A 26,339-nucleotide genomic window follows, 5' to 3' on the forward strand; every position below is an offset into this window, starting at 1 on the left:
TGGTTAGCAGAGCTTCATTGGCTGATCTGAGATTTCTCTGGGGGACATGCAATCGCAGTGCAGTTTTTAGCCAGTCAGCCTGTTCGTCATTTATTAGTTTATGAATTGTGCATAGCGTTTTAAATTGCACGCTTTGTTCTATTGGCAGCCAGTGTAATTCGGCAAGTGTTTGAGTGATATGATCGCTTCTGCTTTTACCAGTAAGTATTCTGGCAGCCGAGTTCTGTAGTATTTGTAGTGGTCTGAGTGTTGTATATGGTAATCCTAGGAAAAGTGTGTTACAATAGTTCGTGCTAGCGAATATTAGTGCTTGCAGAACTGTTTGAAAGTGTGCTTGAGTTAATAAGGGTTTTAGTCTCCTAAGGACCATTAATTTGGCGTAGCCTTCTCTAACTTTCAGTGATATGTGTTGCTTAAAGCTGAGTTCCGTGTCGATTATTCCTCCTAGGTTACGAGCTTTCTCAGTTATGTTTAAAGTTACCCGGCTATGGTTAAATTCCACTGCCAATCGTGATATATTTGTGTTTTTGTAATATGTAACCCACTCCCTGGGCATATAAAATAAAGAGAGGATCTGACACATGTGAAATAAGAGTCAAGATCTCTAATTTATTGGGTGGGTTCAGCACATGGGGTCATGCAGATGTCTGTTTCGTGTGATTTATGAATTTCTTAATGTAAACCGTGGCAAACAGTAATTTGGAGGTAGTAGTTTATAAAAGATTTTAAATTAAAAAAAAAAAAAAAATGAATGGTGAAGTGGATCCAGTAGGGTAAGTTACCCTTCTTGTCTGATCAGGGAGTCCACTGATACACTCCCCTCCATGAACACTGACCCTCTGTGATTTTTAAGTGCTGGCCACCCTTGAGGTCTCATAAAATTCACTTCACTTCAGGTCCACTCAAACACATAACTTTTATTTTCTGGGATGTCCAAGCAGCAATTATGTACATTACTTAGAGAGGGTATTCAGAGTTCATGGGGTACATAGCAAAGTTTAAGCATTAAAGTAAAAAATGTAATAACTTGCATCCCAGGGCTTTGAATACTTCCTTCCACTATTCCACCATTAAATGCAAAGTAGAGCTTACATCCCGTAATGCTCAAATACCAGAGATTTCCCCAAAATACTAGCTCCCCTCCTCACCCAAGGACAAGTGAATCACACCCTCCCAGACTCCTCTTTCTTTTAAACACTGACAAATGTGGGGCATGGGACTCACATCCCTAACTCCAGGGGAAACTCACTTCATTCCTTCTTCTACTCACATCGACTTTAACACTCTCACCTCTTCTTAGTAATCCTGATTCAAACCTTCCATCAGTCTACAGGTCTCCCCTGGTCTCCTCCACACTCCTGATGGCACTCCTCGTTTTGGAACAACACTGTCCTCTTAGCTCTTGGTCATTTCTTCAGGGGGAGGAACTGCCTCTTCCCCAAAAATCCTCAGTCTCGGGCCTCTTCACTCATATTCATCCTCTAGCTTTTTCCTCTAGAGGAGGAAACCCCTCCTCTCCTACTCCTGGCCATGGGCCTCTGCACTTGAGGGGAAGATCCCCCACAGGGCTACTCCAGGTTCCCTATGTCTTGGAGGCCCCTCTCTTCCTCTCCATGCTCAGAAAGGGAAACTCCTGCCAAATTGACTCAGATTTTATAACCTCCTAGGCCACATTCCCACCAATTAGAGCCCTTAATAACATTCAAGTTAAAACATCACAATAAACACAATACACTCCACAGCTCAGCATTGTGCTTGGTGCCAACCAGTGGCCATCCAACAGTACTGCAGGCCCAGTCAGCATTTCTCCTCATAAAACTTCAGTTCAAGAACATCCCAGGGTTTCCACCACCCAAAATGCTTTGAAATATTAAATTATGAACAGGGACATACCTGGTGATCCTGTCACAAATATATGCAAATTTATCTCATGCATATTCACAGTGAATATCCTGAAAACCCAACTGGCTTTGGGGTCACCAGAATAGGTTTTGGAAGCCCTGAAATAAATGGTCCATGTGTACTTGGGTAAATCAGTCCTTTAGGAGGAATAACGGGCAAAGTAGAGTATTAGTTGAACATCTATGGTGTCCCCTCCTCCTGCACAGCCCAAGCACTGTTATTCAAACTGTAGCACATACTGTGTATTTTGCAGCCCAAAAACTGGCAAATATCCTCTTTCACAATACCTGATATTCAGCAGATTCCTGATGTTTTTCCTTCCAAAGGTCAAAACTAATTTGTGTGAATGGAACCTTTAGTTCATTGATTTAGCTAGGCATCAATAAATCTAATCTTTAAATTCATTGTTCATCTAGCTGTAATAATTTGTTATTCCAGTTTCCACCACATGAGGCCTTCTCAATTACATCCACAGTAAATCAGCATTTGTGGACTGTTTCCTGCATTTTTGTGGCACAATGTGCTGGCTATTCACCAGCACATCCCATAAGTTAAATGGGTGATCCTCACATCCAGATGTGGCACAGAAAACCTTCCAGCAGTCTACAATCATTGGTTTACCATGTCCCATTGACTATTTTGCATGTGGATGTTATGAATGGTCCTTCTTCTTATTACAAACAGCATGCTATATGAATACATGAGGTTTGAAAATATATTGCTTCAAATATTTTATTAACTCTGGAAGTATCTTTGTAGAATATTTGACCATATGCCTTTGATTTATTGTAGAGAAACCAATAAATCTTTCCTAGTTTGGATTTCAGAATGCAGGAATGCTATTAGGAGAGGTTCAAGCATACTATTAGTAACAAATTTTCAAGAGAAAGGACTTTCAGGATGTGATCTGGGGGTCTGAGTACTGGATAGCAAACATGATAAATAACGGAAGAAAAAGACCAAAATAGCCATTCAGTCTGCCCAGTAAGGTTTTTAAGGTTGTAACTGCCACTTCATATAGATTTCATAGAAAGATAGAAATATGACAGTAGAAAAAGATTGTGTATGGCCCATCCAGTCTGCCCATCCATCCAATTAAGTTAGCATTATAATCCTCATCGCTTCCTTAGAGATCCCCTGTATTTTTCCCATGCTTTCTTGAATTCAGATACTGTTTTTATCTCCACCACTTCCACTGAGAAGCTGTTCTATACATTCACCACCACACTCTCTGTAAAGAAATATTTCCTGAGCCTACCCTTGTGCCTTTGTTGGAAGCACAAATCAATCATTTCAATGTAGGTTTGTGTAGAACAAATGCACTATGCAGGTGACACCAGTATTTTCCTTCCATCTTCTTACCAATAAGCGATCATCTGTGTTTATCCTACACTTTTTTGAATTCTGCTACTGTCTGACTCCACCACCTCCTCTTGGAGGGCGCTCCATGCATTTTACCACCCTTTCCACAAAAACATATTTTCTAATGTTGTTCCTGAATCTACCTCCTTGTAGCTTCAAGCTGTGACCCTTATTTATTTTATTTATTTAACAGTTTTTTATACCGACCTTCATAGTAAATAACCATATCGGATCGGTTTACATTTAACAAGGGAATAACTGGAGTAACAATTCAATAAAACCATAGATAACAATAGATAAGAATAAGTCAAAGTTACAATCAACAGGGAATAAAGAACTTGGAAGCTTGCAACAAGCTGGAAAGAAGATAAGGCTGGAAAGAAGATAAGGCAGGTAATAAATATAAAGTGGTGCAATATTTGAGTGTAACCAAACATATACATGCATAATCCATAATCTGTACAGACTAGATATGCATAGATTATAAAATATCTGCACAGCCATATTGGTGGGACTATGGGGCTGTACAGAGTTGTTTGTAAGTTATTTATTTATTTATTTATAACTTTTATATACCAAAGTTCAAATAACAGAGTTACTTATCACTACGGTTTACCTTACAACCATAAACAGACAATAACAAAAGTTGTCTTACAATGAACAAGGAGGAGATAAACTTGGATAAAACTTAAGCAAGGGGAAAACCATGTGTAACATTAGTATGAACTGGACTTTAGGGGTAGCAAGCCAACTGGGATGGGAAGGTTGACTGGAGGAGGGGGTGAAGAGAAGATGGTTACTACAGCTTTATTGAAGATCAAATGCATAATATAGGAAAGCCTAGGCGGTGAAAAATATACTTAGGAACAAAGTTTGGGATGAGATGGTCCATGGAGGCTGTGGCGGGGACGAGTTGTTATGGGAAAGCTTGTGGCAGGTTACTGTGGTACCTGCCACTGAGAACTGAAAAGCTGTATTGGTTCGGTACTGAGCGGTTTGAGGATACTGGTGCTGACATCATCAGCATTCTCAGTGTCAGATTTCTCTATGTCCGAATAGTTCTCGGAAGCTTTTTCCCTTTCCTTCCTGTCCCTGTGCCCAGCCCTTCGCCTGTGCTGTCTCCTCCTCCTGAAACTCTTCGGTACATGGACCCCTCAGAGTTATCCTCTGAGGAAAAAAAATTGTTGCCATAGAAGGGCGATGAATGAGCCTAAGCAGAAAAAAGGTAGGAAACTTCACTTTTATTTTTAAATTATGACAAATTAACTTTCATTACACTGTCATAAAATTTATTTAGCTTCTTTTCCACTGGAAAAGATTTATTTATGCATAAATATCTTTCAGAAAGTAAGGGCCCTCGATCTAATTCTCTAATCACTCAATTTTAAAAAATCAATCAGAGTCGGTTGACATGTTCTGCCTCTGGTAAAAACCATGCAGCCTGGGATCTTGTAACCCATTGTATTGTAGCTTTGTTTACTTTAACATTACCTCCATTAATTTTCCCACCATTGAGGCAAGGTTTACTGGCCTGTAGTTTCCAAGCTCCTCTCCAAAACCCACTTTTGTGAAGAAGGACCACAACCGCCCTTCTCCATTTCTGTGGAACCATTCCTGTTTCCAATGTTCAATTGAGCAAGACCTTCAGTGGACCCGCCAAAACCTCTCTTGAGTTCCCATAGTATCCTTGGATGTACCTCATCTGGCCCTGTGGTGAAGTTGGTGAAGCTAAGGGAAACAAAGAAAGAAATCAGGATGGCAAAGGGTCAAGTGGAAGAAAGAACTGCCAAAGAGATAAAGCGAGGTGACAAAATATTTTTCAGATTTATCAGAGAAAGGAGGACGGCCTGAGGTGATATCGTAAAATTGAAAGGTGACTAGGAACAATGTGTGGAGAAAGACAGACAAAGAAATAGCAGCAATATTAAACAAATACTTCAGTTCAGTGTTCACTAAATAAGACCCTAGAGAAGGACCATTGCTGGTTGTGAAGACCATGGATAGGAGTGGGGTAGATGCAACCCCATTTACAGAAGAGAATGTATGAGAAGAGCTAGGAAAAATAAAAGTGTCCATGACCATGGGGCTGGATGAGATACATCCCAGGATACTAAGGGAGCTCAGAGATGTGCTGACAGGTCCAAAGAAAGACCTGTTCAATGGATCCCTGGAAATGGAAGTGATGCTGCAAGATTGGAGAAAAGCAGTTATGGTTCCACTTCACAAGAGTGGTAGCAAAGAGGAAGCTGGAAACTACAGACTAGTTAGCCTCACCTTGGTGGAATGAAAATGAATGGTGACTGTGCTAAAGGAAAGGATAGTGAGTTATCTACAATCTGGTGGGTTGCTAGATTTGTGGCAGCATGGATTCACCGGGGAAGGTCCCATCAGACAAATCTGATTGATTGGAGATGAAACATCAGGAGAGATGTTAAGTAAAAAATATTCAGCAATCCTGTCCTGAAGATATCCGACAAAAGTAGAATCTTCCAAGAAGCTTGAGTTGAACCTCCATATATGATCTTCTGTAGTTGAGGAAGAGAGGTTAATGTTCAACGATAACGCAGCATGATCAGAAACTAGAATGGGATGAATTGCAGCTGAATGAATATTATTTATTAATATATTAGGGATCGAGGTTCCTGAAACAAAAAATAATCTATCCGGGAGTAAGTAGAATGGGGAGATGAAAAGAAGGTATAATCCATAACTATTTATTTATTTAACATTTTTATATACCGGAGTTCATGTAGCAAAATTACATATCACTTCGGTTTACATTATAACAGTAACAAGCATATCAGAATGCGGATACATTAAACAAGGGAAGTAACATGGATCAACGGAACAGGGGATAGATAGCTGAATATAGTAGAAAAAAATATAATTTACATGGATCCAAGACTTATCCTGGTTCAGGGTCTAAGAGCATACTGGTAAAATTTGGGGTCAAGGTGCGAAGTGCATCATTATTAATGATCAAACAGGGATAGAGTGCTATTCGGAAAGATAGACTCTTAGGTGGTATGAAAAGCTTGTTCAAACAGCCAAGTTTTAAGTCTCTTTTTAAAGGTATTTGGGCATAGTTCCATCCGGAGTTCAGGTGGTAGAGAGTTCCATTGTAAGGGGCCAGCTGAAGACAGAGCTCGTTTTCCTAAGGAGGTTTTGATAGGTGGGGTAAGGAGAGTGTCTCTGTATGCTGCTCTCACTGGTCTGGAGGGAATATGTGGTTGAAGAGGAATGTTGAGCTCCAGTGGAATGAGCTTGTGGATGGCTTTATGTATGATTGTTAGTACTATGGGATGCAGTAGCCTCCAAAGATTAGCAAGGCCAAGAGAGTCAATAAGACTAGTGATGACCTTGTGAGCATTGGTATAGGAGATTTAAGCATTAGATTTCTTGTCTAATATGAGATCCAAGGGCTGATTAAAATCACTTCCCAAAATTAACTTCAAGGGACCATCCCCAATAAGTTGTGATGAAATTGTCTAAAAGAAGGTGGGATCATCAGAATTTGGAGCATATTGATTAAGAAAAGTAAATTGCTAATTCCCAGTTATAGCTACTACAGAAACCCATCCATGTTCATTATAAGCAGCAGTATGATTCAAAATTTGAGCCCTAGCCTCTTATGGAACAAGAAGGCAACCCCTTGCTGCTTTTTCACTGCAGGACTGTAAAGACCTCCCCAACCCAATCCTGTTTCAATATAAGAAACTCTAGGAAGAGACATGTATTTCCTGAAGTATAGCTATATCAGCTTTCAATGATTTTAAAAATGTCAATATTTTCTTAAGCTTGATCAGTGTGAAAGACTATTAACATTGAGAGAAATTATTTGCAAATCAGAAACAGAAGCCATAATGCATTAGCAAACCATGCATATCATCCTGCATTTGCACAACTGATGTATAAGCTGTGAGACTCTTGGCAACCCTCTTGAGAAAAAGGAATAGAAAGATTAGTAAGTAGAAAACATAGAGAAATACAATAAACAATGGCCAAAGCCATTAATATTGGCAGCATTGAAAAAAAAAAAAAAGAGCTTCAAGGCAGAACAGCTAGCTAGGCAAGATCCAACTTTAAATGAGAAACTATGAACTTCACCCCAATAAAGGAAAAAAGTCAAAAGGAACAGTGATCAATAAACACCAATGTAATCATAGTGAAGCTCTGATGAGTTTCAAGTTATCATAAAAGTATGTAAAACCATGTGAAATAACCAACAGACAAAAACACAAAAATTTGATCCTGATGAGTCAATAGTGGAAGAAAAAAAATCCAGTGTTTATTATGTTAGACCCTCAGGTTACCATCTCCTGTGCAGTTTCCAATGAAGAAAGAAAGGAGTTCAACTCCTCAGATACCACAAAGGTTTTTGTTTAGTTGTGGCAGGTTACTCGCATCTGCGCCAGGTACATTAGGCCATAACAAGCACCCAAAGTTTTCAGCATGGTTGAAGAGCCAGAAAAACTTTGTGTTTCACAGCCGTTGTATTTGTCAGATCAAGTACGAAAAGGAGTGAGAGGCCATTAAAGGTTATGGGCACCTTGGTACGGACCAAGGAAAGCACCTCAAAAAACTGAGGCTATTAGAGTAGCTTGAAGATGATTGGCCTCGGAAAATGAGGGTTCTTGAGAGGTCTTGTTGGAATCCTGTGCACTCTTTCTATTTCAAAACGTAAAGCAAATTGAATTTGTAGCCATTCTGGGATCAGTTTCGTCAAAAAGTTTATCATATTGGAACTTTCTGCTCCTTCTGGGATGCCAAGGATGCTCACATTACTCCGTGGATTCCTGTTTGCAAGCTCCTTGAGCTCTTGTTGTAGGTGATCCACCTTTTGTGTTATTTGAGGAAGCAAGGGCATTGTCATTACCGATGATGGAGAACATAAGAACATAAGAAAATGCCATACTGGATCAGACCAAGGGTCCATCAAGCCCAGCATCCTGTTTCCAACAGTGGCCAATCCAGGCCATAAGAACCTGGCAAGTACCCAAAACCAAATCTATTCCATGTTACCATTGCTAATGGCAGTGGCTATTCTCTAAGTGAACTTAATAGCAGGTAATGGACTTCTCCTCCAAGAACTCATCCAATCCTTTTTTAAACGCCACTATACTAACTGCATAAACCACATCCTCTGGCAACAAATTCCAGAGTTTAATTGGGCGTTGAGTAAAAAAGAACTTTCTCCGATTAGTTTTAAATGTGCCCCATGCTAACTTCATGGAGTGCCCCCTAGTCTTTCTACTATCCGAAAGAGTAAATAAGAGTAAATGTAGCCTTATTTTCAACTTCCTCCAGCCATACTTGAAAAGATGACAATTGTTGAGACATCGAGGAAAGGTCAGTGTGAATAGCCGCAGATGTTTCCATATTTATTTGCAGCATATCCACCAGTTGTTTTAGCTCTGCAAGAACCATGTCAGCTGATGCCATGGCCTTAGAGCGTATCGTTTTTTCTGGGGTTGGAGGATCCTGTTTTGACCTCTTTGTGCCAGCTGCTACAGCAAAGGTGGTTTCGATCTTACTAGATTTAGGGCCAGACATTGCTGAAGCACAGGTAGTACAGAAAGGAGAGAAGTCAAACAAAAACAGGCGATGATATACAATTCTTACTAGGATCTTGAAGAGCAATTGGATCAAGCAGCTATCTTATCACTGCTCAAGAGCACCCCTGGATTGGTAGAAAAGAACAGGAGCTACGTTGCAAATACAGAGATCCAAAAAGTTACTTTTGTCTTGAACCAGAGTAAATATATTTGGTGGAGGGTGAATATATTTGGGTGAATAAAACACATGTAAGTGTTAGGTGATTAACCTTTAGTGGGGCAGTGCAGAAGTAAAATGGAGAGCACTGATGGAGAGTGTATGATGAGCTTGCCTTCTGCGGGCCCTGAATGTCTTCGCTAGACTGTGTCAAACAGATGTTCGCTTGACACAAACAGACCCTGAATAAACCTGTTTCTGAGAGGTCGTATTGATCAATCTCAAATATCTAGCACTGCTTGCTAAGTGATGGCCCAAAATGGTAGGGGTGAATCAACTCTAACATACTTTTAATATGATCTGCATTACATTTAGCATGCCATAATTTAAAAGCATGTTAAATGCAGTAGAAACAAAGTGCTCCATTCAATGTTTGTTGGCTGGTTTACTTTTGAATATTTGTTTTTTGCAGAAAAGGCACAACTCCCTCCCCTCCCCCAACAGACAAATATTGTTGCAAAATTCTGGATTACCAGAAAACGATAGCAATTAATCAACAAATCCATAATACATCTATATAAGGACTCCAATAAATAATATTGATCCAATATGGGAATAAAATACAAAGATCAGATAGCAAAATTTAATTAATTAATTAATTAATTAAAAATATTTTCTATACCGTCGTTCAGTATAATACCGTCACAACGGTTTACATAGAGGCACATATAGTAAATTGTACATGTTTCTGTTCCTAATAGTAGGGTGGTGCCTTATAAGCTCGGTAACATAGTTTCATAATAAAGGCTATATGTTCAGTGTTGTTTAATCTGACCTGTGACTACAATAAAGACTTATTTTATACATTTCAATTAAGGGTGTAGTAAACAAACCATGACGTACATACATATAATGTGCTAGTGCTGTATAAAGATTTTGTGTGTACAGCTTTCAGCGTTTCTCTCTTTCTCGCTCTTTGTGAAAAGGCTTCTCTAAAGAGCCATGTCTTTAAGCTCTTTTTGAATGTCTTGAAGTCTCTCTGTAGTCTTACCTCTGTGGGCATGGTGTTCCATAGAATCGGCCCGGCCAATGATAGTGCTCTTTCTCTGACTTGTGTTAGTTTTGCAGTTTTTATTGAGGGGATAGTTAGGAGGGCTTTGTTGGCAGATCTCAGGTTCCTGTGTGGGACATGGACACGGAATTGGGGGCAATTCTCACAAAGCTGCATAGTGGCAAAGTATATGGGTACTTTTGTCCCAAAATGCCTTTAATGAGTTCTCAGAGAGAAAGTACTCAGGTAGCTCCACTTTGGATATTCGCTGAAGACACTTCGTTACAGATGTACCTATGTATTTTGCCCCTGCTATTTCTGTGGATGGGATTTGGCAGGGGAAACTGCATACATGGATTGGAAAATGTAATATATCCATGTAGTTTTCTCCTCCAACCTAGTTACCCCCCACACCCCCCGGAACACCCACATTTAGAACAGCTGTATTTAGTTCCTCTGAGCACAGCAATTTTCAAACATGGGACCTAGGCACCTAACTCAGGACTCAGATGGCTAGAATTCCCCCCCCCCCCCCTTTGAAAATTGACCTCTGTACACTTAGGAAATACATATTCTTACTTTATTGCCATATAATACAGTATAAGATGAAGCAAAGACTGCCCGAGGAGAACATAGGAGGCATGCAATTGATCGGCAATTACATGCGATGCTTCAAATTTATGAGAAACCAAACACAGTGTTTAACTGTTCTGGATTCAGAAAGATATAATAAGACGCTTTATAACCAATCATGCACTTGGCAGGAAACACAGTGAGAAACTCACACCAGTATTCAAAGCTTCATTACACTTTGACAAAATCTTTTTCCTCTTGGCCTAAGTAGGTCTTGAAACATCAGGAAACAGTTGAATCCTGAGGGACAAAAAACTATTTTCATTCTTTCTTTAAAAGAATTTATAAACTGCCTTTCAGATGTAGAAATCATTCAAAACATTCTACAAAAGCAATTCCAGATTGCCAAATAAAAACATAAAAAGACAATACAGCAAAAACAAAACAAATCAATCCACCCAGACCTTCTCAGGCCAGCCAGCCCACCCAGCCAAATAAAGGCAAAAGTAACTACATAATCAAATCCTAACTCTCACCAATGATTCCAGCCCAAAAAGAACGCCTACCCCTGCCTCTACAGCCCCCTCATCGAGATTCATACAGCACCCATAGCCTAACCAAAAAAATAAAAGATTTTTAAACTTAAACATATATAAGCTACCAGGATTTCACATAATACATAAAGAAAATGTTAAAAAGACCATAAGGAGAGCAAATCTATATCTGGGAAAAGTCTTAATAAAAAATTCTTGAAGGCCAACAAAAGCCTAAATGCCATTAAATATCCAAGCCTGCATCCGGATTTCCAAAGGAAAAGAATTCCTCATTTGCAGTGCAGCCACCGAAACGGCCCAATCCCTATTGTGGACCAAAATTTTTAATAGGACTCCATGGTTCACCCTCAATTCTCCGCTGCCTCAGTGCTGCTTCCTTAATTCTGCCGCTTCGGCAATAGCACCCTCTAAAAGCTAAGCACCACCGGAGCTGGTTTATGCTGGAGCTATTTAGATTTTTGAATGCTTGAAAAATTTAGATTGTATGGTGAATATTGACCCATTCTTTTTTGAGAAAAAGCTACATTATGGCATTTAGAAGAGATAAAGCCATTTTTTGAAAAGCTACTTTTTAATAAAAGGGGGTATTTTTCTCATGATGGCAGTTTAAGGCTGAGCATTTTTGAAAGGTCTGTGACCTTCCGTGCTGTCTGAAGTTTTTTTCCCCTTATGCACATTGATGTGTTTAGGAATGAAGAGTAAAAAATAAATAAATAAAAAATAAAAAGTTGCTTATAAGGGGTCATTTAAATAATTAAAAAAAAAATTCGAAAAAATATTTTGTGGGAATGAGATTAATAAATTGGCACTAGTGGGGTTTTTTTTTTTTTTTTTGCTTGTCTTTCCGCCAGATATCACAAAATATTGAAGTGCAGAGAACTTGTTTTCAACCTTAGCCAACTCTTCCACCAGATCCAAAATAGTATTATCCTGCAAAACCACTTTATAATTGATGATGCCCACATCTCAGCAGTGTCCATCATTTCCAAACAGGTTATCACAATTCCCAATGTTTCTAAAGTAATTTATTTAAGAGGTAGCTTTTTCTCAGAGGTTTTCATACCTCTTGCCAGCTTTTTAACTTAGAAATGTCAGGTAAGAAGGAAAAATCCACATCTTGAACAGCGGATCCCACCTTCCCCTTCTCAGCAACTGACAGTAAACCCTTTGTTAATGCAGGGTCTGGTCTGCCTCCTGCTATTGATGGTATCTCCACCAATTCCACTGCAATTCCCAACTGCAGTTCACCATCAGAGAGCTGAACTAGAGCTTACCTCACAGTATCTACCTGGCAGCAAGAGATAAAGGGGGCTGTGGAAGCTACATCCATCTGAGAGTACTTTGCTGATTTCAGCTATGAAGTCAGAGTTGAGTTGGACCCTGAGCAGACAAACCCCGTACAGCAGTTACATGAACCCAAAATCATTTCCAAGGATACCAATGGCAAAAGGCTCATTACTGGGTAAATCCATAGATTTACTCATAATAAATTAAGAAGAAACAAACATTGGGAATACTCAAGCTGACAGCTAAGAATTATGCAAATCAGCATATATCCAGCATCTTCCTACTTCTATTTTTTTTTTTAGTATTGTTTGTGGCAGAAATAATATAGGATTATGCTTAAATTCAACATACAATATTCCATATACTAGCATATATATTTATATATATTGTAGATATGATTATAGTGGGATTAGAATCTCCACAAGTATTTTACCCAGTTGTCATCTTGGGATAGTGAATGTGGGTTCTTGCAGTCTCTGAGCCCTCCCCATCTTTTGGGCCATTTCTGTCCCTATATATAATTGAGGTTGGAGCACGCTCAGATAAGATCATCCCTAGATCTCACAGAGAGTTAGTGGAGAAGAAGAAAAGGTTGTGTAGGTCCTTAAGGCCTACTCATCTGGAGACATATTTTGAGGTTGGGAGTTTTGGGAAGGACTGGAGAAGTGATTTTTTGGAACTTGGATCAGTTTTTGACTGAAAGGGAGGACCCCCTGGAAGAAAGGTCTGGATTCCTGTTCTTTTATTGTGTATCCAGTAAACAACAATATGAGAAGCAGATTGGCTTGTTGCTTGAGAGTTTTGAGAAGAGTTTGGACATCTATCTGTAGGGAACCTTTGGTTTCCCTAACTAAAAGGAGTGAACCAATTTATTGGAGAGGTTCTGTGTAGAAATAAGAAAGTGTGGCTTGGGTTTTGTTCCCCCATGTGGGAACAGCAAATGGTGTGTCCTAGCTGTTTATCATCCCAAAGCACCATCTATCTTCATTGATTTTTAGTTACATCTTCCAGCATACAGGAGCCTGAAGTCTCTTGCTGTGTCATTTTTCTTTAAGTTATAGAAAAGGAGTAAGGATTCGGAAGCTTTCCCATTTAGGAGTCAGCATCCTGTTGACTTATCTAGCCAGCCTTTAAGCTGTTTTGGACTCTTTTAAGTCAATTCTTTAGAATCCTCTATGAGAGCCTTGGCACCCCCTTTGCTGAGGATTGGGGCATCAACTGTGTAAGGACAGATGTGTTAGGGAAGATTCTGGCAGACTTCTAGCTCTCCTCTAGAGGATAAAGCTGTCTGGTGACATGATGCAGAGGAATTTTATTTTTTAATTAACTGTTTTTTTGAGGGGTTTTTTGCACTATCTCCTCTGTTTGGAAGGAAGGAAGGAAGTTTTATTCTACCCTTTCTATCTTGTTTTTTATTTTTCTCCTTTTGGGTTAAAAAGACTATTTTTATAACGCCAGGAAAAAAAGATGTAGTTATTTCCAGTGCTAAAACCCGTGATAACCGTTATGCGTTATGCTATAACACGCAACGCTAAGCACCCCTCATTTTAATTTACTCTGCCCTAACTTCACCCAAAGTCCTCCCATTCGGGAAAAATTTTAAAATTTGCATATGTATCACACTATGCGTTATTTATCATAGGCATTATCGTGGGCGTTAAAGCCCTAATGCCCGTGATAAGGCCCTAATGTGATTTGATAAACAACCCTGATGGTTTGCTTTTTTGACTGCCACAATACGCTGAGCTGATGATTTCAATGTGTTATCCACTATGATGCCTAGATATCTTTCCTGGGTGGTAACTCCTAAGATAGAACAAGATGTGAACAAGTGCATCACCTTGCACTTGTTCACATTAAATTTCATCTGCCATTTGGAAGCCCAATCTTCCAGCCTCGCAAGGTCCTCCTGCAATTTATCACAATCTGCTTGAGATTTAACTACTCTGCATAATTTTGTGTCATTCGCAAATCTGATCACCTTACTCATCGTACCCCTTTCCAGATCATTTATAAATATATTAAAAAGCACCCGTCCAAGTACAGATCCCTGAGGCACTCCACTGTTTACTTTTTCCACTGTGAAAATGTACCATTAAATCCTACTCTCTGTTTCCTGCCTTTTAACCAGTTTGTAATCCATGAAAGGACATCTCCTCCTATCCCATGACGTTTTAGTTTTCTTAGAAGCCTCTCATGAGGGACTTTGTCGAATCCCGGCCCCCAGGGCTGATGTTTGGTACAAGAGAGAGTTAGAGATCGCGGAGAGTAAAGACAGCCCTGGGACACTGCTGTAGACCCTGCATCAGGGACCCTCCACCAGAGAGGCTGTTACATGTAGATACAGAGGTTGATATTCAAAAGGGTTTGTCTGGTTAACTTTTAAATTTGCCAGACAAAATCTAAGATTTGAATTTCCTGCACCGCCGACTTACAAAACTTTACCTGGATAAAAAGAGGCAGGACAGGGGAAAGTCCGGGGATGTGGCTAAAATGTATCCAGCTAATGCTGATATTGAGCACGCTCCAGGTAAATGTAGCGGTAAAGTTATCCAAGTAAAAATCCAAGAGCAAACGATTGGCTAAGTCCCACTAAATATCCCAAATAAAGTTACAGGGATAACTTTATCAGGCCATATTAGTGCTCACCAGAATATTGACCTCATATATATTTTTAATTATTATTATTGTTATAATTCAAGATATATTAATCCATATACTTGTACAATTAGAATACAAATAGATCTTAATTTAATACATCAAAATAAGAAAAACAAAAGTATAGCCACTGATCCAACTCCTAATAGTCCTCCACAGTGGAAAACTCATGAGACAAGAAATCAATCAAAGATAACCATGAAGAAAATGACAGGAATACCTACACTTAATATTCTGTGACTAAACAATCATCTCAAATAGGACTACTGGCTTGGGGATGCAGATTCTGGACCAGTCCAAGATTTATTTCTCAAGAATAATTTTAATTACTGGGGATCATAGAAAATGTGTCTGATCTCATTTTACTTACTACAACATTTACGAGGAAATGTAAGATGTACTGAGTGAGCGCCAAGTGCATGAGATTCTGGAGCAGCAAAAGAAATGGTTTACGTCTCTCCTGGGTATACCTGGAGACGTTTGCTAAAACATAAAATGGTAACTTTTAATCAGCTGCACTGGCGTACATATTCACGCATATGCTGGCTCGCGCCAATGGACATGGCCATTTTACACGCGAATATGCACGCACGGTATAAAATCGGCTGTATGCACTTTCATGAGCGCACAACTTTATATGGACACGTGCATATACGCGCAAATACCAGCTCTACCACGTAAATGGGGGGATTTTAAAAGCCACGCGCATCGATGCAATAGTCCTTTTCCCCATTTCGCTCCCAGTTTGCCCAGATAACGGATTGGATTTCCTAACCTCTCGTTATTTAGCCTCCCTTTTACCCTTTTACCCCTGACCCTTAAAACCTCGCTGACTTTTCTAGTTTTTCTTTTTTATTTTAATACTTACACGATGTCCATGACAGAAGTAAAGTTATGCGATATGGGACCCCGGTGCGCAATTGTGCGCATAAATATGCGCACATTTCATGTCACATACCCGGACTGCCCATGCCCTGTACAGACCATGCCCACTCCCTGCCCCTTTTGAAACTTTTTTTATTTGGGCGCATACCGGGAGATACATGTATAGTCGTGCGCTTTTTAAAATCTGCGCAGCACGCGCCGGCCCAAGACACGCTCATGTCTCCCGGCTTTGCTGTGTGTAGGGCTATCAAAATCAACCTTTAAATCTTTTGCCCGTAAAAGGTTTCTCCTTGTGGCGGTGTCATGGAGTGTGCATTCCATATTAAACCAGACGGGGGGTGCTGGTCAGGAAAACAGATTAAAAACAATTGTCAGAGTAAATAGAACTGAACTACAAAGACCAGCAGCCTTTGCTTCAGAAGGCAGCAGTGACTGAGGGGGTGGGAATGGGCAGTTCTAGAAGTGGAGTCTTCAGAGTGAAGTGTGGGTGAAGTCTCTCAACACATTAGAAAGTAAACCCGTGTGCGGATCCAGGGCAGGAAAGAAACAAGCGAGGAACCGCTGGGAAAAGCAGCTGGTAAAAACAAAGGAAGATATTGAAAAGACTGATGTTCTAGCCAAAGGGGACTTTTGTTGAAAACTGCTAACAGAAGCCAGAGTCACAGCCTGAAAAGGCCTTTTTGTTTGCCAAAAGTGTTATTGTTTAAAACTGCTAACAGCAGACACATTTACAGCTAAGTGGGGCTGAGGAAAAGCCTAGAACTGAATTGTCTGCCCTCCCCATCCCCCCAACAGACTGCTGTGAACGCCAAAGTAGCTGAAGGGAAGTAGGGAACGTAGAGATAAGCAGGGTTGAGGAAGAGCCTAGAACTGAATTGTTTTGCTTTTTTTCCTCTGTGAAAGTCAGAATCACTGTGAGAACTTTTAACTGAATAGGGGCTGAAGAAAATCTCTTGAACTAGACTAAAACTGTACAGCAAATTGTTTCAGATTCCTGTTAAGGAGAACCAGTGAAGGAAGTCTTACATGTGTTGGGGAAAGAAACAGAGACGCAGACGCTGGAGCATGACAAGCAGAAAAAGTTTTAAACATCCGATTACAACCTGCATGGAAAACACAGGGGACTAAGAGGTCCTTATTCAGCTACTGCCAAATTAGCCACAGAAACTTAGCCAGCTAATTTTGCTCAGAAATTCAGCAGCGTGGACATGCTACTGAATATCCAGCTAACTTTAGGACTGCTTTCATGCAGTCTAACTGAATATTGGTATTTGTCTGGTTAAGGTAGTCAGATAGCTGGCTCCATCGCCAGATTGCCACCCCCCCCCCCCCCCCCAACTTATCTGGCTTATTTCTCAGATAGATAAAAACGCACCTGGATAAATGATAACCACTGATCGTGGCTGAATATTCAAAAGGCATCATTTGTCCAGATTTAGCAGACAAATGGTTCCAAATATGGACCTCTACAAGGGTAGCTGCCACAAAGAGCACTTTGTTAACCACTTAAACTGTGGATTGGTGGGATACACGTTTTTTTAAATAAACATCTGAGTTTACTAGCATCTGAATAATGTTCGGACAGTCCACAGAAAGTTGTCTTTGCTCAGCCTCATCTTCAGTCCTCTGTCTTCTCCTTTGGGGCAGGTAATTTAATTTAGATGTCGAAGGAAGAGTCTTTTCCAAAATCCCCAAACCATCAACAAAATATTTTTTAAACATGTCCCTGGAGGAGATCAAGAGGATTGGGGAAATTCAGAATCTCATGCTTCAACTGTCTGTTCGCATTCTCCAAATTCTCCACTCTCAAACACAGGACAATATCCTCTATAAGCAAAGATTTATCAGTCAAACACAATCTTCACTGGGGAATTCTCATATCGTGGTCCATCAGAGTAGTGCCATAAGAAGAAATAGATCGCAGATCTTTCACAGTAAAGATATTGTCCAGTCTTCAAATCATGGACTGCTTCATAGGCAACATAGCAGTCCATAAGGAATCCAATGTAACAGATTTTGATGTTAATATACATGGGTTTGAGTAGTGAGGCCCCTGAATTCTTCTGCATTTTACTGAAGATTTACAGGCCATCTCGTGCTCTTTGCTCTTCCAGTGAAAATGTATTAGATGTTCCTTCAGTCAGATTGGCACATGTGGCAGAAACCCGAGATAGAACATTTTCTATTGCAGACTCCATACTGTGAACATGATCCCTAAGAAATTATGACCTGAGGCATCCTTCACATTTTTCAAAGGGCAACTGAAAACTTGGTTTATTTATTTATTTAGGGCTTTTTTATACCGACACTCATGATACCAATCATATCGTATTAGTTTACAATAAACATCTGTGCAATAACAATAACATTAACATCAACGGTTTATCCAGGCTTTTGAGCCACAGAACTGAAGTCTGAGAGTTGACTGGTAATAAACCCGGGGGTAAATATTCAAAAGCCATTTAGACCAATAACTGAAAAGTTGTTAGTCTAAATAGCTTAGCCACTATATTTGGTGACTTATCTGGTTAAATTCTAGCTGGATAAAGCTTTATCCAGTTAGGTTAACTGGCTAACTCTGGCCACACTGTAGGGAGGTCTAAGGTTAGCAGGATATTCGGATTTAGCTGATGAACCTAGCCAGATAACTCTGGCTACTCTGCAGGAGGTCTAACTTTTAACAAAGCTGGGTCAATTCAGTAGTGCTGCTGCCACACTGCTGAATATCCCAGTTAACTTATATAGCCACTCAGCAGATGAATATGGACCCCACTGTGTTTAGCCATTAGGGATGTGAATCGTTTTTTGACGATTTAAAATATCGTCCGATATATTTTAAATCGATATATTTTAAATCGTCAAAAATCGTTAGAGGCGATATATAATAGGAATTCCCCCGATTTATCGTCAAAAATCGTAAATCGGGGGAAGGGGGAGGGGAAGGGGGAGGGCGGGAAAACCGGCACACTAAAACAACCCTAAAACCCACCCCGACCCTTTAAAATAAATCCCCCACCCTCCCGAACCCCCCCAAAATGTCTTAAATTACCTGGGGTCCAGTGGGGGGGGGGGGTCCCGGTGTGGGACCCCACCTCAGCACCAGTGATCATCAAACGATATGGTTTAATATCACTAAAAGAATAGGGAAAAGAACCACAAAGACCCGAGTTTTACAGTTCAAAAACACAGACTTTGAGGAAATGGGGAAGTACCTGGAGGAAGAACTAAAAGGATGGGAGAATGAAAGAGATGTGGATCAGCAGTGGACCAATCTAAAAGGAGCAATCACCAAGGCAACTGCTCTATATGTTAGAAATGTAAAGAAAAGCAAAAGAAAATTGAAACCTATCTGGTTCTCAAAGGAGGTGGCTGACAAAATTAAAGCTAAAAGAACAGCATACAAGAAATATAAAAGTTCCCAAAGGGAGGAACACAAAGAAGAATATTTGTATCAACTGAGGGAGACAAAGAAATTAATCAAGTTGGCAAAAAGTCAAGCGGAAGAGAGGATTGCCAAGGAGATAAAAAATGGTGACAAAACATTTTTCAGATACATCAGCGAAAAGAGAAAGGTCCAAAGTGGTATAGTGAAATTGAAAGGTGGTAATGATCAATGTATGGAGAGAGATGAAGAAATGGCAGAAATATTAAACGAATACTTCAGCTCTGTGTTCACTAAAGAAGACCCTGGAGAAGGACCATCTTTACACAACAAGAAACTGGAGGGAAGAGGAATAGATGAAAATCCTTTTACAGAAGAGAATGTATGGGAACAGCTAAAGAACCTGAAAGTGGACAAAGCCATGGGGCCTGATGGGATTCATCCAAGGATACTGAGGGAGCTCAGAGATGTTTCTGGCGGGTCCGCTGTGTGACCTGTTCAATAGATCCCTAGAAACAGGAGTGGTACCAAGAGATTGGAGAAGAGCGGTGGTGGTCCCGCTTCACAAGAGTGGGAACAGGGAGGAGGCTGGCAACTACAGACCGGTCAGCCTCACTTCGGTGGTGGGAAAAGTAATGGAGTCACTGTTGAAAGAGAGAATAGTGAACTATCTACAGTCAGGAGAATTAATGGACCAGAGGCAACATGGATTCACCAGGGGAAGATCCTGTCAGACAAATCTGATTGACTTTTTTGACTGGGTAACCAAGGAATTGGATCAAGGAAGAGCGCTCGATGTCATCTACTTGGATTTCAGCAAAGCTTTTGATACGGTTCCGCACAGGAGACTGGTGAATAAAACGAGAAGCTTGGGAGTGAGTGCCGAGGTGGTAACCTGGATTGCAAATTGGTTGATGGACAGAAGACAATGTGTGATGGTAAATGGAACTCTCTCTGAAGAGAGAGCGGTTTTAAGCGGTGTACCACAAGGATCGGTTTTGGGACCGGTCCTGTTCAATATCTTTGTGAGCGACATTGCGGACGGGATAGAAGGTAAGGTTTGTCTTTTTGCGGATGACACTAAGATCTGCAACAGAGTGGACACGCCGGAAGGAGTGGAGAGAATGAGACGGGATCTAAGGAAACTGGAAGAGTGGTCAAAGATATGGCAGCTGAGATTCAATGCCAAGAAGTGCAAAGTCATGCATATGGGGAGTGGAAATCCGAATGAACTGTATTCGATGGGGGGGGAAAGGCTGATGTGCACGGAGCAGGAGAGGGACCTTGGGGTGATGGTGTCTAATGATCTGAAGTCGGCGAAACAATGCGACAAGGCGATAGCTAAAGCCAGAAGAATGCTGGGCTGCATAGAGAGAGGAATATCGAGTAAGAAAAGGGAAGTGATTATTCCCTTGTACAGGTCCTTGGTGAGGCCTCACCTGGAGTACTGTGTTCAGTTCTGGAGACCGTACCTTCAAAAAGACAAAGACAAGATGGAGGCGGTACAGAGAAGGGCGACCAGGAAGGTGGAGGATCTTCATCGGATGACGTATGAGGAGAGATTGAAGAATCTAAATATGTACACCCTGGAGGAAAGGAGGAGCAGAGGTGATATGATACAGACTTTCAGATACTTGAAAGGTGTTAATGATCAAAAGACAACGACAAACCTTTTCCGAAGGAAAAAATCAGCAGAACCAGGGGTCACGATTTGAAGCTCCAGGGAGGAAGATTCAGAACCAATGTCAGGAAGTATTTCTTCACGGAGAGGGTGGTGGATGCCTGGAATGCCCTTCCGGAGGATGTGGTGAAGACCAGAACTGTGAAGGACTTCAAAGGGGCATGGGATAAACACTGTGGATCCATAAAGTCAAGAGGCTGCCAATGAAGAGTGGGTGACTCGCCAGAATGACGGCTACTGCCTGGAGTCAATACCCTTATTAAATAAACATACACAGGCTTACTGTGACTCCAAAATCGCTCTAAGCTTCAACAGCAAGAGGAAATGTGGAAAAAAGGATTCACACTCACAAAGAGGGGAGTAGCTGGCTTGATACGGCGGTTACTACCCCAAATCAAATAAGCCTGATACTTCACTTTCAATGCATATACAGCATAGTTCTCTGATTCAACGGCAGGGGAGAAGAAAAACTGATACTTCACACATCCAGAAAAGAGGGTTCGCACTCGCAAAGCAGGGAGTAGCTGGCTTGTTACGGCGGTTACTACCCCAAACCAAATGTGCCTGATACTTCACTTTCGATGCATATCCAGCATAGCTCTCTGCTTCAACGGCATGGGAGAAGAAAATCAACCAATAAGGGCTGTATAACAGTCTGGGTAAAACAAATAAACATGGGTGCAGATTGCTTATTGCGGCGGCTTCTACCCCTAACTAATCAAGCTAGATATTTCACTTGGATGCAGCTCCATCACTGCTCTCTACATTAAAGGTGGGGGTGGAAGGGAAATAGAACCAAGAGCTAAGAGAAACAGATAAGTATGAGAGAGAAAATTTGCGGGGCAGACTAGATGGGCCATTTGGTCTCCTTCTGCCGTCATTTCTATGTTTCTATGTTTCTATGATCTTCCACTCTCGGGCCACGGGTGCGTTGATAGAAATGGCGCCGGCGCCATTTTGGTTCCTGTCCCCCAACGTCACGAGCGTAGGAGATCGCTCCCGGACCCCCGCTGGACCCCCAGGGACTTTTGGCCCTGGGGGTCCAGCTTGGGGGGCCTCCTGACCCCCACAAGACTTGCCAAAAGTCCAGCGGGGGTCCGGGAACGACCTCCTGCACTCGAATCATGTTGCCATTTTGCAATACGGCAATATGGCCATACGGCCGGCGCCATTTTGCAATACTCAGGCCGTATATGACAGGGCAAAGGTAGCGCCGGCGCCATTTCTATCAACGCACCCGTGGCCCGAGAGTGGAAGATCACACCGGGATCATCCGCAAATTGGATTACCTCCCTTGTCATACCCCTTTCCAGATCATTTATAAATATATTAAAAAGCACCAGTTCAAGTACAGATCCCTGAGGCACTCCACTTATTACCTTTTTCCACTGTGAAAACAGACCATTTAATCCTACTCTGTTTCCTGTCTTTTAACCATCTTGTAATCCACAAAAGGACATCGCCTCCTATCCCATGGCTTTTTAGTTTTCTTACAAGCTTCTCATGAGGGACTTTGTCGTAAGCCTTCTGAAAATCCAAAATACACCACATCTACTGGTTCACCTTTGTCCACATGTTTATTCACCCCGTCAAAATAATGTAGATTTGTAAGGTAAGACTTCCCTTAGGTAAATCCATGCTGGCTGTGCCCCATTAAACCAGGTCTATCTAAATGTTTTGTAATTTTATTCTTTATAACAGTTTCCACAATTTTCCCAGTGCTGAGGTAAAGCTCACTGCTCTATAGTTTCTTGGATCACCCCCTGGAGCCCTTTTTAAATATTGGAGTTACATTGGTCATCTTCCAATCTTCAGGTACAACAGATTATTTTCATGATAGGTTTCAAATTAATTGAAATAGTTCTGAAATTTCATTTTTTAGTTCTTTCAGAACTCTGGGGTGTATGCAATCTGGACCAGGTGATTTACTATTCTTCAGTTTGTCAATCAATCTGGCCTACCACATCTTCCAGCTTCACTGTGATTTGGTTCAGTTCATCTTGATGCATTGGCATGCCTGTATCCTTCTGTTGATATCTACTCACCAGGTTCATTAGAAATTACAAAATGAATGAACAAATAAAATGAATAAATGATTTTTTAACATTTGAAATAAACCAAATGAATGACTGAGACCTATGATTCAAATATACAATATTTGAAAAAAGAAAACCAGAACATATGAAGAAAAAAAGAAACAGAAACATTAAGCCCAAATCAATAAAATAATATATATTTCTGATTAAGTCCGCTATCGAAGCAAAACAAATGTTTTGACTCTGTAACATGCCTACAAGAGTTCATGGGATGAGGGAAAAAGGGATAGACTGAGGAATAATGTAAGGAAGTTTTTATTTAAAGAAAAGGTGGTGGATACATGGAACATTCTTCCAGTGGAGGTGGTTGAAACAAGGATAGTATCTGAATTCAAGAAAGCATGGAATAGGCACAGAGGATCTCTGAGGGAATGGTAGGGTTTATAGAGCTGAGCAGAGGTGTAGATGGAAAAACTAGATAGGCCATATGGACTTTTTCTGTTGTCATGTTTCTGTGTTTCTATTGTCCCCTCCTTTCCTCTGAAGGATGCATGAATCAGGGTCCCCAAAGAGGTGGTTGGGAGTGAAGTTGGTATCTTAATTCAGGAAGAATAGAGGTGCAAGGACAATAGGAGCCTTACACCTACAGGATACTAAATTACTACTAACAGAAATTATTTATATTAAAAACCTTTAATTTTTATTTTCACTAATATGTTTTAAGAATTGCTTTTGTATTGAATTTACTTTAATCATTAATAAACATCATATTATCATTAGCTATCCAACTGTACTTTAGTCCTGTAACCTACTCATGGTTTAACAGTTCTATCAGTATTTCATTTAATTTCATTTATTTCCTTTCATAAACCCTTTTTATAAATTAGCAAATATAAACAAAGTCATGTACATATTATCTAGACCAGGGTTTTCCAACCCTCTCCTGGAGGCACACCTAACCAGTCTGGTGTTCAGGATTACTACAATGAATACGCATAAGATAGATTTGCATACCCTGGGTCCTGACTGGTTAGGTGTGCCTCAAGGAGAGGCTTAGGAAAGACTGATCTAGACAAAACATAAATAAAACATGATATACTGTAGTTGCATCAGGGCCACAGACAGAAATTAAACTACAACAAAAAACATTTCAAACCTATCAGGGCTACATACAAGTATATAGCCCAGACCACTGAGAATACTGCCCTGCAACTCCTTCCATAAAATTAGCTAACCTCTCACAACATTCCCCTGAATTGGTATATCTAACCCTACTGATATCCAGAAAACCATTAATATTTATTTCAGTCCTGTGCCCTGGACCCCTCAGTGATATACTTCAGCAATTTGAGTAGTGACATATTGGTCTAGAATTGCTAAGGATGACTAACAATTACTAAGGATTTTTTTTGTTGAAAACAAAATAGATGACTTGCATCCTATGTATCTTCATGTTTTCTGGAACCATGTTACTCTAGTATGTAGGGACTCATGCATACTGCAGGTTGTTCAGATATTTATTTATTTATTTATTTTTGGTTTTTATATACCGATCTTCCTACATTAGATGCAAATCAAACCGGTTTACATAGAACAAGAAGAAACTTGCTAAAAAGGCAAAGTAAAGATAAGCAAAGTACAGATAAGCAAAGTACAGACATTCCTGACTCTATTGTAAGTCCAAAAGTCAAAACTGCCTCTATATTAATGTGTACCCTGCCTGATAGGTCCCAATCTCAACCGAATAACCTATGGCCCGATACCTGTGTTTCTGGTTGCTGTGTCCCTCGTGGTCTAAGCAGCTGCTTGGTACAACAGAGCTGAGGTGAGAGAATGTTCTTAGAGCCACGGCCGAGATGCCCACCAGGGGGGATGAAAAATTGAGAAACACAGAGGCCGTCCTATAGAAGGGGAAGTTCAGACCATGGGTCACATTGACAACCAATGGGTACTGTTGACATGACAGATCATGGGTTCCTACGAGAAGGGAAATAAAGAAGCTATATGAATATGATTATGATATCTGTGTTGCTGTATGCAGTTTTTAATCAGGCTTGCCTTTGAAAAGCAGTCTATAAGAATTCTGAAATAAATATAAATAAATAAATAAATAAATAAAACACATGAGCATGTGCATTACTTCATCAGTAGCAGGGGACCCCATTTCACAAACAAAATTAGGCATGCATTTAATTAAGCTATTGGCTTTTAAATTTCATCTTGAAAAATGGGTGGCTCTGTCCCAGATGTTTGCACATTTTGTTTCGCTATAATACACAAGCTGAAATATTTGTATAGCTTTAGATGCTTTCAGTATCATTCATCACTATAATAAGGACCTGGAGGCTGGTTGAGCTGTTTTTGTGAAGTCTGTTTCATGTTAGTCCTTGAGCAACTGCTATTTATTTATTGGTTTCCTGGGTTCTTATTAGTTTGATTTGTGACCTGGATTTAAGGTAAAAAACAAAATGTAGTAAAGCGTGGCCATATTCACAAAGGTGATTTCATGTTCTGAAGTTGTAAGTAGCATGCAACATTGGTAATGTTTGTGAATTTGGCCATGCTATCTATGCAAAATAGCTAATGAGCTGCCTAATTATTAGTTCATTATCTAGGCCAGCATATCTATACTCTGCGTGCAAAAATGTGCAAACATGCATTTTTATGCAAAATTTTAACTATGGCTCAGGGAGATGCAGTTAAGTATTTTGCATTAAAGTCCATGACTTCATGCAAACTTTAACTTTAAAAATGTTTCTGCAAATGTTATTTAAATAATAAAGTATTACAATAAAATTATCTCGTTTTATTGGGGGCATTCCAGCGAAGTCATTCATGGCATTGTATGTATAGCACAGGGCCTGCTTTACTATGTATTTTTCTGATAGATACAGAATGGGGAAAAAACCTTAGTAAATCAAGCTTAAAGGTGAATTAACTGACTCTTTGAAAAAATGTTCATTCATTGTAAGAACTACAACGCTAGTACCATGCTTCCTTTTCTCTAATTTGAGATTTCTCAAGTGTGGTTTTATTCTCCCTGTTGCTGGTTGAGTAAGTAAGAATGCGTGAGCAAACTTGCATATGTAAAAAAAGGGCGGTCCAGGGGAATTCCTGGGTAAGACCGACCGTTACACATATACGTTACTATCTTATAGGGTCATTCATCAAAGTGCGTTATATGGCGTTAACTCACGTGATAATGCGTTAAAGCATATATTAACACCATAATGCATGGTGGAATGAAAAATTTTTG

General features: G+C 40.2%; 1 protein-coding gene across 2 annotated transcripts in view; it reads right to left on the reverse strand.

The window, feature by feature from the left end:
• Positions 1-26,339, reverse strand: part of PAPPA2 (pappalysin 2) — a 459,501-nt gene that overhangs the window by 182,239 nt on the left and 250,923 nt on the right. For both annotated transcript variants that reach the window (XM_029618757.1, XM_029618758.1), the window contains one exon: positions 24,847-25,060. In XM_029618757.1, coding sequence (XP_029474617.1) covers positions 24,847-25,060 — 214 coding nt within the window. The remainder of the gene's footprint in view (positions 1-24,846; positions 25,061-26,339) is intronic.

This window comes from Rhinatrema bivittatum, chromosome 10 (assembly GCF_901001135.1).
Source record: "Rhinatrema bivittatum chromosome 10, aRhiBiv1.1, whole genome shotgun sequence".
Lineage (NCBI taxonomy): Eukaryota > Metazoa > Chordata > Amphibia > Gymnophiona > Rhinatrematidae > Rhinatrema > Rhinatrema bivittatum.